The 18,087-nt window shown below is 43.3% G+C and overlaps 1 protein-coding gene across 3 annotated transcripts in view; it reads left to right on the top strand.

Moving 5' to 3' along the window:
* Positions 1–18,087, top strand: part of cpne2 (copine II) — an 88,293-nt gene that overhangs the window by 33,761 nt on the left and 36,445 nt on the right. For all 3 annotated transcript variants that reach the window (XM_068312281.1, XM_068312278.1, XM_068312279.1), the window contains one exon: positions 13,135–13,194. In XM_068312281.1, the coding sequence (XP_068168382.1) occupies positions 13,135–13,194 (60 nt within the window). The remainder of the gene's footprint in view (positions 1–13,134; positions 13,195–18,087) is intronic.

Below are 18,087 nucleotides of genomic sequence, written 5' to 3'. Positions count from 1 at the left end.
GGCAGCCACACAGGGGGGAGAGGTGAGCCTGGAGGAATACACTTCCTCTGTCCTGGGGTTCATCTCCAAGTGTGCGGACGACGTGACTAACACCAGAACAATCACCGTCTACCCGAACCAGAGGCCCTGGCTGAATGCAGAGGTGAGAGCTCTGCTGAAGGCCAGGGATGCTGCATTCAGGGCGGGGGAGGCAGGGGCACTAAGGGCAGCGAGGAGGGCTCTGGATAAGGGCATAATGGAGGCCAAATCCACTTATGCTCAAAAGATCCAGGGTCACCTGACATCAGGGGACCCACGGAGCATGTGGAAGGGTATCAAGCGCATCAGTAACTTTAACACCAGGAATGCACAGGGCCCGACAGACCCCTCCCTAGCAGATGCCCTCAATAAATTTTATGCCCGCTTTGAGGACCCCAACACCCCCCCAAGCACCACACTAACACCCCCCCCCCCCCGACGACGACACGGCCCTCAGTGTGACCACAGAGGATGTGAGGAGGACCTTGCAAAAGATCAATCCTCGCAAGGCTGCAGGCCCCGACGGCGTCCCAGGGAGAGTACTGAAGGACTGTTCCCACCAGCTGGCAGATGTTTTAACAGACATCTTCTACGCCTCACTGCAGCTAGCAACGGTCCCCAGCTGCCTGAAGTCCGCCACCATCGTCCCGGTCCCCAAAGGCCACTCGGTGAAGGAAATGAATGACTATTGGCCGGTGGCCCCCACCCCGATAGTCATGAAGTGCTTTGAGAAGCTGGTTATGGCACACATAAAGGACTCCATAGACATAACGGTGTACCCCCACCAATATGCCTACAGGAGGAACCACTCCACCGACGACGCCATCTCCTCTGTGGTCCACACATCCCTCACCCACCTGGAGAGCAAGGACTCCTACATCCGCCTGCTCTTCCTGGATTTCACCTTCGCATTTGACACCACCATCCCCGTGACCCTGGTGTAGAAACTGTTAGAGCTGGGACTGTCTGTCACCACAGGGAACTGGGTCCTGGACTTCCTGGCAGACAGATCACAGACTGTCAGGGTCAACAACACGGTCTCCTCCCCCATCACCCTCAGCACCGGCTCCCACAGGGTTGCATGCTCAGCCCCCTCCTGTTCATCCTACTGACGTATGACTGTTCAGCAAAACACCTGAGCTATCATATCGTAAAGTTCGCAGACAACACCGTAGTGGTGGGACACATCCACAACAATGATGAGTCCAAATACAGAGAGGAAGTGGAGCACCTGGTACACTGGTGCAGACGCAACAACCTCAGCATCAACGTGGGGAAGACCAAGGAGATGGCGGTGGACTTCAGGAGGAAAAGACACTCCCCTCCCCCCCTGCACATCGGAGGAGCTACAGGTACTAGGGGGTTCAACTCACTGAGGACCTCACCTGGAGCTGTAACACCTCCTACCTGCTCAGGAAGGCCCACCAGCGGCTCTACTTCCTCACGAAGCTGAGGCGTGCTTGATTGGGGAGTGCCGTACTGAAGGCCTTCTACAGGGGAGCGGTGGAGAGCATCCTCACCACCAGCATTACTGTGTGGCGCGGCAGCTGCTCTGCAGCAGACAGAAAAGCTCTGCAGAGGGTTGTGAAGGCTGCACAGAGGACGGTAGGGGGTGGCCTACCTACCACCACAGAAATCTACACAAGTAGGTGTAGAAGGAGGGCCACCCACATCATGAGAGACCCCACCCACCCAGCACACTGTCTGTTCCAACCCCTCCCCTCAGGAAGGAGACTACGGAGCATCCGGAGCAGGACCACCAGGCTGAGGAACAGCTTCTTCCCAGAGGCTGTTAGACAGCTGAACTCCTGTGGTGCTCTGTAGTCACCCTCACGACGCCCCGTGTGTCACCACAGACACACGGGGATGTGGTGCAATATGGTGCTTCATCAGGTGCAATAGATCAGGTGCACCCACATACTTAAGCTGCTACACTGTAAATAGATTTTGCTGTTCAGACACTTTTCAATTTACACTTTACACTATATATCTAGTATTCTTAACTTTTCTCTGTTCTCTTATTTATCTTACATTTTTAACCTTCTTTTCTTAACTTATCTTATTTATCTTATTTTATCTTATTTATCTTATTTATCTTATTTATCGACCGGGCTTACTGGGACCTTCAGAGACATATTTCGTACTGTCATATGTAAACGTGTGTCAGCATGACAAATAAAAGACTCTGACTCTCGGATTCTCTGATTCTAAATCTTGCATCTGCAAGATGTCTTTGATGTGCCAAATGTCAGTTGAGATTTGATGTCCGCTCCGTGTTCAAGCATGGCCGTGAACTGAAGAAAAGTGAGTGGAATGGCCTCCTTGATGCAGCCCTCATGTAACATTACATCAAATGTGGACTTGTGGTCTAGCACAGTGGTCCCCAACCCCTGGGCCGCAGACCGGTACAGGTCTGTGGGTCATTTGGTACCGGGCAGCACAAAAAGAAAAAATAATTTACATTACTCCCGTTTCATTTACTTCGGAGTCTGAAAGATGTTTTATTTTTAAAAGTGACGTCTGTGCGGAATGACACTCAGAAGAATGAATGTGCCTGTACTGCTGGACAGGTCTCGGTCACGTGAGAGGTTACCCCTAAATTAAGCACCCACAACCGCGCCAGTGTTCTGGATTAAAGTAAAGGCATATTATCCTGAGATTGCCCAAAAAGTATCGAAAATCCTGCTACCATTTATTTTCTGGAGTGACCGTAAAGAAAACTACATAGACCGGACGTTCGGAATACATTTCAGGTGTCATCGTCTCCCGTTACCCAATTCTCATTATTGTAATTATTATTATTTTACTGACTTGTTCACCTTTTGATTGGAAATTATCAGTATTTCTCCTATGTTGAATGCACTGTTTGTAAGTCGCTATATTTAAAAATAAACCTCATCAGTGCACTTGATTCACTTGAATCGAGTTTTTAATATACTTACTTCCTACAGTTACAGTGATACCTCTGTACTCGACCGCCTCTATACTCGACCAAATCGGTGCTCGACCAAAAAATTCAAGTAGAAATGTATCGGACCACGAACAGATTTTCGGTACTCGACTAGCCGAGTCGACCCCGAACGCGCTCCTTGGCCGCGCTCCTCAGCCAGCGGGTAAGCGTCAGTTCGACTCAGACCGCCAGCGGAGTAACACGTACGCAAATTACGTACGCAAAGACGTACGGAAATTATAGCAAAATATGAAAGTAGTGTACGAGCCATTTCCACTATCTTGAAGCAGAAGCAACTGACAATGAACAGGTTCCTTCTTAAAGAATAGAGGAAGGCTACTGCCCAGCCAGATTCACCTCCACGGAAGAGAGAGAGAAGGGAGAAAACCCCTGGAGGCGCGTTACCTAGCGTCATCATGGAAGGGATTCCCCTTCCATGATGACGCTAGTGCCATCAACCACTCTCTAAAACGTAAAGTAAATTATACAAAATGGTTTATAATGCTTTATCTTTATCATGTACTGCTTGTGCACATTTACGTATTCATTGTTGTTTAGATACACGTTCTTATAATATTTTAGGTATTTTTCTAAATGGTAAGAACGGATTAAAGTACTTTCCATTATTTCTTATGGGAAAATTGGTTTCGGTGGTCGAACAAATCGGTGCTCAACCACCACCTCAGAACGGATTATGGTCGAGTACAGAGGTATCACTGTATTTTGTTTACAGAGATGTTGATTATCAATTTATGAAAAAAAAAGTTGTTTATGGTCTGTTGATGTCTGCATTTGACATAAAACCACTGCGGAAGATTTTTTTATTAGATTACAGCTTTCCTGGTGTCATTAACGATTATCAAGTAAATGAAGACTGGTCCGTGAAAATATTGTTTTAGATGAAACCAGTCCATGGCGCAAAAAAGGTTGGGGTCCGCTGGTCTAGCACATGTCTTCGCAAGATTTTAGTTGCTTTGCCAAGGATAATAACCTCACTGTAAAGGTCAGAAGCTTCTGACAAGACACAGCCCACATCTTTTTGGAAAGCCAAAAGAACATTCCTTCCCTGTTTGTGAGATTCTTACTCAGTTACTGTATTTCTGACAGCAGTTTCTCCTTCAGTCTTGTGGAGTTGACAGCAGGTGCACCAACACCCAGCTGTTCCAGGTGCTGAGCATACAGGGGAGTTATGTCTGCAAGTCAGAAGACTGCAGGACTCTAACCAGATCTGGTGTTCTCTACTAGATACTGTATGTGACTAGCTCTGAGAATGCCTGTTTACGTGCATCCTCTTCAGGTGCATATTCCTGTTCCAGTCTTTTGGTGGTCATACCTGAGGTATGACCTCTCTATTGTACAGGTCTGTCAAGCATGTAACATGGTATTTGAACTCCTCTGCAATAGAATCACCACCACTAAGTTGTGCAAGACGTTTCCCATCATTTAAAGTTTTTGCACATTCTTTTACTCTCTTATTGAGATTCATTGCCATCACTTATCTCATGAGCTCAGAGGGTGTGGCTTCTTTATCACAGATGAAACACATATGACATTCAAGACTGGCTCTGCGCAGCTTTGTATGGAATCCACTTGCTGAGTGCTCTCCGCTGTTCTTTTTTCAGATCTTCTCAGTTTTGCCTTGTTCTTCCTCAGTTTGTTCAATGCCATCACCATGATCAAGTCTGGCTGGATCCAGGACAATAAGCATCTGCTTATTTGCATGAAAGAGTGGAATATTAGTCGCAGGCATAGTGTAGCCATCATGTTGTTGTTGTTCATGTGGTGACTTGAGCTCTTTACTACTATTCTTCTGGCAATACCTACTCCAGTCAGTCTGGAATTTTGATGGCACTGTCAATTCAGGCACGGCTGGCTAACTAATCATCTATGTTAAACTACATGTAATCAACACTAGCTAACTGATGTGGGGCTAATTAGACAGCATTTGGAACACTGACGCCATTATTTGGTTGAAACCAAACTAATTTCAGCTGACAATGAAATCTCTCAACCCCGTCTTGAAAAATGACCACCATCTTTGATTTTTAAGTGGCTAACGGGTTTTATCAAAAGAGCAACCCCCAAAGAGTATCTGGACCAATATTGGTGCTTGAAGTGGATAATTCTCTTGTAATTCGCACTTTATCTGCCCCACTATAATAAACAAATTGGGTCAGTGTTGTGTTTTGTGTGTCTATACAACAACAGCAAGGAGGTGTTTCCACTCTGGAGCCTATTTTCAAAGTTTGTACAGTGATACCTCTACTTACGAATGTCTCTAGTTACGAAATTTTCTACTTACGAAATTTCTCAGCAGGAAAGCAGAAAACGAAAGAAATTTCGACTTACGTAATGTAAAAACACAGTATCGACTGGTACTCGAATCTCCCACAAGTTCCTGAACGCAACATTCTCATAGCTGCTCTGCCATTGCTATTACATATCTTCCTGGCATTCCATTGGCTAAGAGGGATGCCACTCCACCTCTGTGTGGAGCTAGATCGGTGCTTATGGAGTGTTCGGCATTTGGCACTCGACCCGTGAGGTAGTCTGATAGGTGTGCGAAAATACAATAACTTTTTGAGTACGTATTCGCTATGGACCCCAAGAAAGTGACGGAGAAAAGAGGAAAAGACGAAGAAAAGAGTTTTTTTGTCCATACAAAAAAAGCAAGAGGTAATAGAAAAGCATGAAAAAGGGATGCATTTCGTTTATCTCGCCAAAGAATATGGCCGAAATGCATTTACAGTCGCCACGTTATTAAAACAAAAGGAAGTTTAAGGAGTTTAAGGCATCGCGTGGGTAGTTGGAGAAGTTCAAAAGGAGGACTGGAATTCACTCTGTTGTTCAGCATCGTGATATAGGAGCAAATGAACCAAAGAGGGCAAAAAACAATGGGGACAGCTGTTAAAAGGTAAATGACCATCATTATTATTTTTTACTCGATTCTTTGTTTTTTATGTTATGCAAAACTCTCATTTATTGTGTAATAATCTAATCGTAACATGTATTTGTTACATGTTTTGATGCATTTTTATGCTTTATAAAACATGTCGGAATTTTTGTAGGCTTGGAACGGATTAGAGCATTTGGATGGAAAATGCGTCTCTACTTACGTAATTTTCTACTTACGTAATTTCTTCCGGAACCATTTAATTTCGTAAGTAGAGGTACCACTGTATTTTCATTAGCACTGTGTAAATGAGCTGCAAAAATGAAAGATAATGTTTCCATTGTTTGGTGGGTGAAATGGTCCCTAAAGGTTGACAGCTGGTGTCACTAGTCAGGACAGAAAAGATTACAATAGTACCACTAGATACGAGTTTAATTTGTTGCGTGGCTGAGCTCGTAACTCAATTTACCCATTAAAAATAACTAAAATCATTGTAATCTGTTCCAGCCGTTTAAGGCTGACTTCAGATATCAATCAGATTTCCTTCCATATCTGATTTTTAGGGATGACTGTTCACACTGTTTTTGGCAAGTGTCCAAATGTGATCTGGCACTGTTGAGACTGAGCAACATTATCAGCCGATCTATCCAGGTTGCCGTAACAACGGCATCGGGCCGGAAGAATCGTTCAGTATCAGATCATATAATTGCGACGGCGGCAACAACAACTACGAACATGAAGTTGTTACCTAAGCGCAGTCCTTCTCAATTATTTTCTGTTGTGCCCCTCCTCCCCAGCAAGAAGAAAACAATTTGCGCCCCTCCACACTTTGCCGCAGCTATGAATGATATTAATTGTCAATAAAATTGTTATAGGTATACCTCTACATAACATTGTATCCTTATTAAAATAAAGAAAACAAAAAAACAAAAAAATATATAGATCAAAATTATTTTATTAACATTATTTTTTAGTCTATGACACAAACATTTTAAGTGCATTAATTTGTCTGAAATGAAAAAAAACAAAACCTGTCCAAACCATATGGTGGTCTGAGGATTGCATCGCTGCTTTTTGCAGATGATGTGGTCCTGTTTGCATCATCGGCCTGTGACCTTCAGTTGGTCCGGTTTGGAGCCGAGTGTGAAGCGGCAGGGATGAGGATCAGCACCTCCATGGCCTCATTCCCCAGCCGGTGGACTGCCTTCTCCGGGTGGGGAATGAGGTCCTTCCACAAGTGAAGGAGTTTAAGTATTTTGGGGTTCTGTTCACGAGTGAGGGAGCTATGGAACGGGAGATTGAACGGAGAATTGGGACAGCAGGAACGGTGTTGCCGTCGCTTTACCGCACTGTTGCTACACAGATGGAGCTAATCCAAGACACAAAACTCTCCGTCAATTGTTCAGTGTTCTAAAGTCTTAAAAAAACATTGGAGAAAAGTTCCTACCCTCACCTATGGTCATGAGCTACGGGTCATGACCGAAAAACCAAGATCGCGGATACAGGCAGTGGAAATGGGCGTTCTCAGGCAAATAGCTGGTGTCTCCCTTAGAGATAGGGTGAGAAATACTGCTATTTGCGAGGGGCTCAGAGTAGAGCCACTGCTCCTTCGTGTGGAAAGGAGTCAGCTGTGGTGGTTTGGGCATCTGGTGCAGATGCCTCTGGGGCGCCTCCCTAGGGAGGTGTTTCCAGCACATCCAGCTGGGAGGAGACCTTGGGGTAGACCCAGGACCAGGTGGAGTAATTTTTATATCAAACTGGACTGGGAATGCCTTGGGATCCCCAAGGTGGATGTGGCCGGGGAAGGGGAAGTTTGGGTCTCCCTGTTGAAGCTGCTGCCCCTGCTACCTGACTATGGATAAGCAGTAGAAGATGGATGGATGGATGAACATTAACTCTTCTTCTTTTCCTTTCGGCTTTTCCCTTCAGGGGTCGCCACAGCGAATCAATTTCCTCCATCTAGCCCTGTCCTTTGAATCCTCTTCTCTCACACCAACTACCTTCATGTCTTCCCTCATTACATCCATAAACCTCCTCTTTGGTCTTCCTCTAGGCCTCCTGCCTGGCAGTTCAAAACTCAGCATCCTTCTACCAATATATTCACTATCTCTCCTCTGGACATGTCCAAACCATCTCAGTCTGGCCTCTCTGACTTTATCTCCAATACCTCTAACATGTGCTGTCCCTCTGATGTACTCATTCCTGATCCTATCCTTCCTGGTCACTCCCAGAGAGAACCTCAGCATCTTCATCTCTGCTACCTCTAGCTCTGTCTCCTGTCTTTTCTTCAGTGACACTGTCTCTAGACCAAACAACATCGCTGGTCTCACCACAGTTTTGTACACCTTTCCCTTCATTTTAGCTGAAACTCTTCTATCACACATCACACCTGACACTTTCCTCCACCCGTTCCATCCTGCCTGTACATGCTTCTTCACCTCTTTTCCACACTCTCCATTGCTCTGGACTGTTGAGCCTAAGTACTTCAAATCCTCCACCTTCTTGATCTCTTCTCCCTGTAACCTCACTCTTCCACTTGGGTCCCTCTCATTCACACACATGTACTCTGTCTTACTGCGGCTAACCTTCATTCCTCTCCTTTCCAGGACAAACCTCCACTTCTCTAGCTTCTCCTCCACCTGTTCCCTGCTCTCACTACAGATCACAATGTCATCTGCAAACATCATAGTCCATGGAGATTCCTGTCTAACCTCGTCTGTCAGCCTGTCCATCACCATGGCAAACAAGAAGGGGCTCAGAGCTGATCCCTGATGCAGTCCCACCTCCACCTTGAACTCCTCTGTCACACCTACAGCACACCTCACCACTGTCTTACAGTCCTCATACATGTCCTGCACCGCTCTAACATACTTCTCTGCCACTCCAGACTTCCTCATACAATACCACAGTTCCTCTCTGGGCACCCTGTCATAAGCTTTCTCCAGATCCTTTTTCAGCTTCCACCATTTCGTCTTCTGCTCTGCCTTTGCCCTCTTGATCTTCCTCACCACCAGAGTCATCCTACACACCACCATCCTATGCTGTTTGGCTACACTCTCCCCTACCACTACTTTGCAGTCACTGATCTCTTTCAGGTTACACCGTCTACACAAGATGTAGTCTACCTGTGTGCTCCTACCTCCACTCTTATAGGTCACTCTATGTTCCTGCCTCTTCTGGAAGAAAGTATTCACTACAGCCATTTCCATCCTTTTTGCAAAGTCAACTACCATCTGTCCTTCTGCGTTCCTCTCCTGGATACCAAACCTGCCCATCACCTCCTCATCACCTCTGTTTCCTACACCAACATGTCCATTGAAGTCTGCTCCAATGACAACTCTCTCACTTCTAGGCATGTTCTGCATCACTTCATCAAGGTCCGACCAGAATTTCTCCTTCTCCTCCAGCTCACATCCTACCTGTGGAGCATACCCGCTAACAACATTGAACATCACACCTTCTATTTCTAGCTTCAGACTCATCACTCTATCTGACACTCTTTTTACCTCCAGGACATTCCTAACAAACTCCTCCTTCAAGATAACTCCTACTCCATTTCTCTTCCCATCTACACCATGATAGAACAACTTGAACCGTGCTCCTAAACTTCTAGCCTTGCTACCTTTCCACCTGGTCTCCTGGACACACAGTATGTCTACCTTCCTCCTCTGCATCATGTCAACCAACTCTCTACCTTTTCCTGTCATAGTTCCAACATTCAACGTCCCTACTCTCAGTCCTATACTCTTGGTGTTCCTCTTCTCTTTCTTCGTGCGAACGCACTTTCCTCCTCTCCTTCTTCGACCAACAGTAATCCAATTTCCACCGGCGCCCTGTAGGTCAACAGCGCCGATGGCGGTCGTTGTTAACCCGGGCCTCGACCGATCCGGTATGGAAGTCATAGGTTTGATTCGCATCTTTGATTTGGCAAAAGTTTTACGCCGGATGCCCTTCCTGACGCAACCGCCTGTATTTATCCGGGCTTGGGACCGGCACAATAAGACACTGGCTTGTGTCCTCTTGCGGCTACATTTCTTGGATGAACATTAACTGAGGAGCACAATATCTAAGACACCTTTCTTTTTTTTTATAAAAATGAAGTCAGGTCAAATGGCTACAATGAGCATGTATAGGCAGTGCACAGCTGTTCAAAGCCAGGTTTGAAGCATGATACTGCTACTCTCAGGTCCTGCTCAATATTTCGGTTCCCCTGCTATGGTGCAGGTTTTTTGCACTGAGCAATTTATTACGCCACCTTATATGATGCTAATATAGCTTGCTGGTCTACTGAAGTGGAATTCACAAAGGGAGATGATTGTTAGTAATATTCAGCACGTTTTCGCTGAAAAAACTCCAGCGGCTTATCTCACTTCAGCGTGCAAATTCAGCAGACGTTGTGTTTGGTCGATTTAATTCATTCATTCATTGTCACAACCGCAACATTCGCTGTCGCAGGGAGCTGGAGTCCATCCCATCTGACTGATGGCGTGAGGCGGCGGAAACTCCGGGGGAGATGCCTGTGCACCTCGAAGCCACACAGAGACACAGACAAACATGCATACACTCACTCCTACGGTCAGTTAACCTGAAACATGTTTTTGGAGGTGGGAGGAAGCTGGAGAATCCATGCAGACCTAGAGAGAACATGCAAACTCAGAGCGGGACTCAAATCCGGAACTGCCTTGCTGTGCGGTGACAGCGCTACCCACAGTGCCACCGTGCATCCCCACCGTGCATGGTCAGTTTTAATCAGACTGAATCACGTAGAGGAGTCTCGTGACGAGAAACACAAAATCAAAACACAATGGCAATTTCCGGGTTCGAAATTTAATGGGAGAAATGGATAAATTGTGAATATTTTTGTTAAATGGTAGTGCATTGAAAGCTTGCGTCCCAGGGATGCAGCACGTCTATGATCATGCGTCCCTGTCAAAAAATGTGCGTCAAAGACGCAAGGACACATGCAAATGAGAACACTGCAGACATTGTCAACTTCTTCTTCCATTGTTTTACCGCTCTGTAATGCGTGACGGTCTTTCTTGTGGCGCCTTGCTCTCGCATCGCGGATATGACATCACGGTCCGCCATATTCGATCGGAGTGTTTGGAGCTGTTCAGACTGAGACACATCTGTCCATATCCGATATGAAACTCAGACCACAAAAGAGACATCTGATATCAATCTGGATGGGCTAAAAATCGGATATAGGTGACCTTTCTGAACAAGGCCTAAAAACCCTAACACGAAATAATGAAGAAAAAAAAAACACTTTTTTTTACAAGTAATAGACATGCAGACACTACCTGTGTATAATTAATTTTATATAAGTTACGTAAACAATGATAAAGTATGAAAAGAAGCACAAAAGTCAGAGAACACACGAGCTATGTCTTTACTCCACCCACAATCCTTTTTCAGCTGATGTTGTATCCATTCACCAACAAATGGTAAAGAACGAGATCTGGTCTCAGCTGATGCAGTATCCATCCGCCAACTAGGGGTAGTAACTCAAAGCACTGCTCATATCTCAGATTTTTACCAAAGCTGTAGAAAGAGCGATGGCTCATATCTCAAATAACTTGTATGTTCAGCAGCTCGGGTCTGAGATACTTTCTATATAGATAGATAGATAGATAGATAGATAGATACTTTAATAATCCCAAAGGAAATTCAGGACAATATAATGTGTATATCAACTGTGTGTTCATGACTGTATATCAACATACTGTAGTATTTTATGAAAATGCATTTACAAACATCTCAAAAGTAGAGTGGAGACCAACTCACACTTCTAAAACCCAATGATTGCCATCAAGGGTGCATAATGGAAGAAGAGGGGTTGTTATTAAGTAAACATATAAAATGGGTTTCGCAAATTATTCCCATCCCAAACCAGTTCCACTGAAATATACAGTATTATCATATTATAACCTTATAAAGTTCCCACTCTTTAACAACTGTTCAACAGATTAACTTTAACTTCAGCTTCAACCTTGAATTGGTAAATTTGAGGTGCTGTTTTTCTCTGTTAGCCACAGACAATGAAGAGATTTAAGAAATAGTTTTCTTGCTCTCTTTAATCACCACCCCTTTGACTTTTTTGTGTACTTTTTTCCACACATGTGATTGAAACAATGAGTTATACACTGAAAATGGTGAACTTTGTGCAAACGTTACATGAGCAGATCATCCAATGATTGAAGGATTGGCGTTTCGAATCCCTCTCCCCCTGTCATCTGTTGATGTGTCCTTGGGCACAACGACAAATGACGTGGGGATGCATGTATTTTACCATCACCAAATAAGAAAGGAGTAAATTAATAATGGAATTCTAATCCAATCCAATCTAATCCATTGTCATTATTAACAAGGTCCATGAACTCTTACCTTTTATTACCTTATGCCACAAACTGGGCAGCGATCATATAAGAGTTTCTCAATACAGAAAAAAAGAAAAACATCAAATAAACAAATAAAATGATTTAGAACAACATTCTGCCTCTCCTGACCTTTTTTCACCTCAAAATTTTTCATGGGATGACTCATTCTATCAATCCAATGTTTTTCTGATCAGCTGGCACATGTCTAACTGGGTGTTCACAACTTCTTCTGAATAACTAATTAGCACAGCAGTATCAAGCCCCACAGGAATACTGAGTCTCTAGACGCCTATTGGAATGACATTAAAGCTGTGAGCATATGATGACAAGCTTTCATAATTGATTCTTTTCCTTCTTCCTCTATTCAGGCACCAACAAGCCTTCACACAGACATGTGCACACACATACAAATCTAGCACATGCACAGAACTTCTAATACAGTAATTATATTTGTTGGCTGCCCGTTGGGATTAGACTAATGACAGTAAAATCCATGCTAAATGTTCATTGTAATTGGACTGGAAATCATGTTCAAACATAATAATGATTGGTTCTCCATCTGTGGTACTTTTAAAAAGAAAAACAAATTGCTTTTGGCATGGGATTTTAACGTCCTTATGAAAAGAGTTATTCATTAATTGTTTTCACAATGTGTTTTGTTTAGTTGAGATATTTTCAGTGACTGTGGTGTAGTGATTAGTAAAGAGGAAATACATTCAAAGAACAAATTGGCTCAGGCACTGCTCTGTTTAAATCAAAGTCCAATGATTTCATCCATTCATCTTAATGTGAAGATTTATTAATCTTAATAGGTGAATACTCTCTTTTAGGTAAGCTTTAGTTGTTCAGATGAGCTGTTTTCTGACTTTGACCTGTGGTTCTTGTGTCTCTAGATTACAAGAGACTACACTTTTCTGGATTACATACTGGGAGGATGCCAGCTCATGTTTACAGTGAGTATGATATTTGCACGTGTGTTTGTCACTCCAAAACAGATGGAAAACATTAAGATTTTTTATTTTCATCTCCTGGGCTTACAGTTGGATCACAATCATTTACATACAGAAAGAAAAAACATGAGGGATGAGGAGAGGGCACCGAGAGAGGGAAGGGAACAATAGCACTTTGTGAAACATTGAAATGTGGTTGCGGATTTAGAAAATAAAAAGACAATAGGAAATAGCTGTTGCAAACAATGACTGACATTTTGATATGTTGAAAATAGAAAGTGACTGTGAAATAATGAAAACAAAAAAATGGAGATTTTAAGAATGAGAAAAAGAGACATGGAAAATAGTTTATTTTGGTCTCTTGTTGGAGAGTAACTGAGTATGTATGTCCTAGGCCTCTTATATAATTGTATAATCACAAAAATGGAAAAAAAATTCTGAAACAACACACAGACTAATAAGAAAACATAGTTGCGATGCAGTGCCATGGAGGAAAGTGTCGCAGCTTTAATATGCACTCAATGTCGCTTTTTCACGTCTCAATCCGTCCATTAATTTCCCAGCTTTGTGGGCTAGAACAGCTCCAGATGTAGCAGGGTTCCGGTCATGTGTTGCATGCTTGATTTTGATTTTGTCTTCTGTTATCTAACAGTTGTTTATTTATTGTCTCTGTCTGCATGCCTGCCTGTCTATCTGTTTTTCTGTCTGTCTGTCTGTCTGTCTGTCTGTCTGTCTGTCTGTCTGTCTGTCTGTCTGTCTGTCTGTCTGTCTGTCTGTCTGTCTGTCTGTCTGTCTGTCTGTTTTCTGTCTGTCTCTCTGTCTCTCTGTCTCTCTGTCTGTCTCTCTGTTTGCTTGATTGTTTGCTTGCTGTATTGCTAAAAAGTATGTAGGGGTTCATCTGATGTTTAGTAAGACAACTTCAGAGCAGTGTTGTCTCTTTTGCTGGCTCTTTCAGGTTTTGTGCTGGTGTTGTGGCTCACCCTGCCGTGAGGCGACTGTACCTGTAAAACAGCACACTCCAAAGGATTGTCCTACAGCTTAGACTTTACTATCTCATAATGTATCCTGTAGAGTAGAGCCACGACTTTGGATTATTTTTTATTGATGAGCCATTTTGATATTGTTGCCAAGGGCGCAGTGTATGAGTTTTAATTGTAGTATAATACTTTTGCACTATTGGGGTGGCACGGTAGGTAGTGCCTGACAGCAAGAAGGTTCTGGGTTTGACTTTCTGTGTGGAGTTAGTATGTTTTCCCCATGTCTGTGTGGGTTCTCTCTGGGTTTTCCAGCCTCCTCCCACCTCCAAAAACACACAGCTTAGGTGAATTGGTCACACCAAACTGTCTGTAGGTGTGAGTGTGAGAGTGAGTGTGCATCTTTCGAGTGGCCTCACGATGCACTAGGAAAGTGTCGAGGGCATACCCCACTTCTTTCTCATAGCCAGTTCAGGCATAGACTCCAGGAAAAGCGGCTGAAGACGAGACGACTACGGTCATTTACTCAAAAAAATTTAATGAAAGCGGACCTCCCCATTAACAAACAGCAGAAGAGTTCATTAGCATCTGCTCGGGGCATGATGACACAAAGATTATTAGAAATACCAAAGAAAAGATAAGATCATAGCTTTAAAATCAGGTAAGTTGTCAGTGGCATAAATTAAGCAGTGGCACTCGGGTTAAATGTTGACATGAATAATCAGTTTCCTGTAATTCTTTTTCTCTCCCTCTGTATTCTCATTCATCCGGGGTGGCAGAAGCTCAGTGGTAGAGCTGGTTGTCCAATGATCACAAGATCGGCAGTTTGATTCCCGCTCTCGCCCAACCACCTCGAAGTGAAGTGCCCTTGAGCAAGGCGCTGTCCCCTTTACAAGTTGGGTGTATTAGAGCGTACCAAGAAAGAGCTGCTCGCCACTCTACCTCCTAATGTATGCTTACAAGCCCCTTGTGTATATGTGTTACAGGGCCTGTACACACTATAAATACATGACTAAAAACTAACAGTGTGACCTAGAGTGTGCTACTAATTTCCCTTCAGGGATCAATATAGTATATAAAGTAATACAAAATAAAGAAAGAAAATCTGTGATTCCTCACCTGTCAAAATGTGAAAAAAGCGATATTCTATCCACCTGACTTATTTTATTTTCCGGTTTGAGAATATAAACTTTCATTTATGTATGACATTGTATGGATTGGATGAATATTTTTCGCTAACATGTTTGTTAACTAAATTACGTAAACCAGCTGCTCTGTGACTGTTGGGAGTGATTGGTCGGTTGATGCCAGCAGTCAACTAGTTAACAACTAGTTACAAATTAGTTACCAGCCCTTGTATTGACCAAAGAGTTGCAGTGACACTCCACTTCACACTTTAGGGAGGAGCATAAACAGCATAACCAGTTGTCACATTCTAGTTGACATAATCAATGATGTCATATGTTGTTTTCTCCTGCTGAAGCATAAATGGGGATCAAGTCTGTAGCCTAAAACACAGACACACAGACACACAGACACACACACACACAGACACACAGACACACACACACACAGACACACACACACACACACACACACACACACACACACACACACACACACACACACACACACACACACACACACACACACACACACACACACACACACACACACACACACACACACACACACACACACACTCACTCACTCACTCACTCAAAATGACAAGCTTTCACTGTCAGCCTGTTATTTTCAAATAATCTTATTGTTGGAAATAGAGCTTAATGGTGTTGCCATAGTGATACTTTGTGCTGTTGATGACAGTGTTTGCACCGTGATGTATAAGTGAAAAAAAAGCATAAAATGTATAAAAGAGCAGTAAAGCAAGTGGCATAAACTACGTCCGCCTCTGTGGATGAAAGCCTTTTGGCAGTGAAGTAGCGAATATAAGGTCTTGTATGGGATATGTGAATATAATATGTGAAACCTGATGATTCTTTGGTGCTCAGACCACTCAGAATGATCGTGCCTGAAGGAGACTGGAGGAGCAACAAGCTTCACTGAGCAGCTATCACATTAAATCCACGTTATATCCACCTTATGTGGTGTTGGTCCACCATCACAAGACCTCTGACAGAGTGCTGTGGCACCTGGTATCAGCAAAGAGTGGGAGATTTTTAAGGTCCTAAAAGTTGTGAGACGGTGTTTTCGTGGATTTGACTTGTTTGTCCAGGGTCTTCTACAAATGTTCAATTGGACTAAAATCTGGGGCAAGTCAATATCTTTAACTCGGTTTAGAATAATTTCTCCAGTGTAGCACTCATTAAAGAACCCTTGCTGTTCAGTAATATCATCTCCATGGGGGGGTTAATTTAGTCTGCAGTAGTGTCAGGGTAAGTGTCAAAGTACCACCCAGAGAAATGTTTCACTCTGTCTTTGCTGGCTTGCTTTTTAATATTTCTGCTTCGTGCTGCCATCACTTTCTGCTCCTGCCCAGCCACCTCGAAGCGAAGCGCCCTTGAGCAAGGCGCTGTCTTCTTGTGTGATTCATCACAGGCAACTTCTTCCAACGTTCCTTTGTTCTGATGTCCTTGTGCCTGTTAAAAAGATGTTTTCAGTGGTAGATACGGGTCAGAATGTGAAGTCTGTGCCATGCACCGTCACATGCAACAAGATTGATTTGAGATTTCCTAAACCAAAGCATGAAGTTTTATGACAAAATATTTAGCTGCTGATGTAGAAGACAGGGTTAGATGGAGGCAACTGATTTGCTGTGGCGCCCCTGAAGGGAAAAGCCGAAAGAAGACCGACATTTTTAAATGAAGATGTAAACCTGTCAAGACGGCATATAAATAATATAAAAACATCCTCCCTGCTGTAACATAGGATGCGCCTACATGCTAAGCAGCTGATGTAGCATTTTATCTCTACAGTCTGGTGAGCTCATAATAACCAGTTAATGCATTCAGACTCTTTGCATCCACTCTGCCGATTTCAGATGACTGAGGTGAATGTGAAATGGTCCCTCCATCATCATTCAAGCCCCTCAGAAAATATTTAGCTGCTAGTGTTGGGTACCATTTAGTTTTTAAACCTGGCAAGACCCGGATTTTTATTTTTTTTTATGGCCTCTGGTGTGTTTTTCATTAATAATAAAAGAAACGCCAATGTGTTTCTCTCATTGATATTATCACTACCTCCAAGCTTATCTATTGTAAACTTTCTTCATGAATACCAAATGCTTGTGCTAAAGTTTTCTTACCAGATTTGGACATTAAAATGTTCTCATATACTGTACTGTTATAACATACTAAAAATCATACAGTATCTGTAAAGTTTATTGGATGTAGTCAGTTCCTCGCTGTTTGTTGAGGCTGTCTGTTGGGAAATGCTTTTCAAAAGGCTTAGCGTAGCAGGAAAGTTTTTTTTTTAAAAAAGCCCAGTTATCAACAGCTTGCCATCTCAACTTTATATTCCACTTCATATTCTTTCACTAGCATTGATGCCAAGTTCCTGAAATTTGGTGCAGATTAATGTAAAGTGAATAAGTACTCTGTAGCATCAATTAAATAAGCTACCAGATCCCAATTGACTCACAGTTGCGGTTCCACTGTCGATTTTTATTGTGTGACACATCCATTCCTGATGAGCAGGAGACTCCTTCCATGGTATTACTGTATGAATGTTTGTGTGAACTGGGGAATGCTGGTTTATGTTGTCAAGGGTTTTGGGTGTACAACCAGACTACATCACATCAGACAGATCACATGACTACAGTCGGTTTTCCAGTCCATTTCTGAATTCTGTCCTTTGCTTTTTATTTTTAGCAGAATTTCATAGCAATAAGGACACTTGTGTATCCTAGAGATGAGAGCAAATTTAATGCAGAATAAGAACTCTTAAATCCTCACTGCTCTCT

This window comes from Antennarius striatus, chromosome 4 (genome assembly GCF_040054535.1).
Source record: "Antennarius striatus isolate MH-2024 chromosome 4, ASM4005453v1, whole genome shotgun sequence".
Lineage (NCBI taxonomy): Eukaryota > Metazoa > Chordata > Actinopteri > Lophiiformes > Antennariidae > Antennarius > Antennarius striatus.
This window is presented reverse-complemented; position numbering and strand designations above follow the sequence as displayed.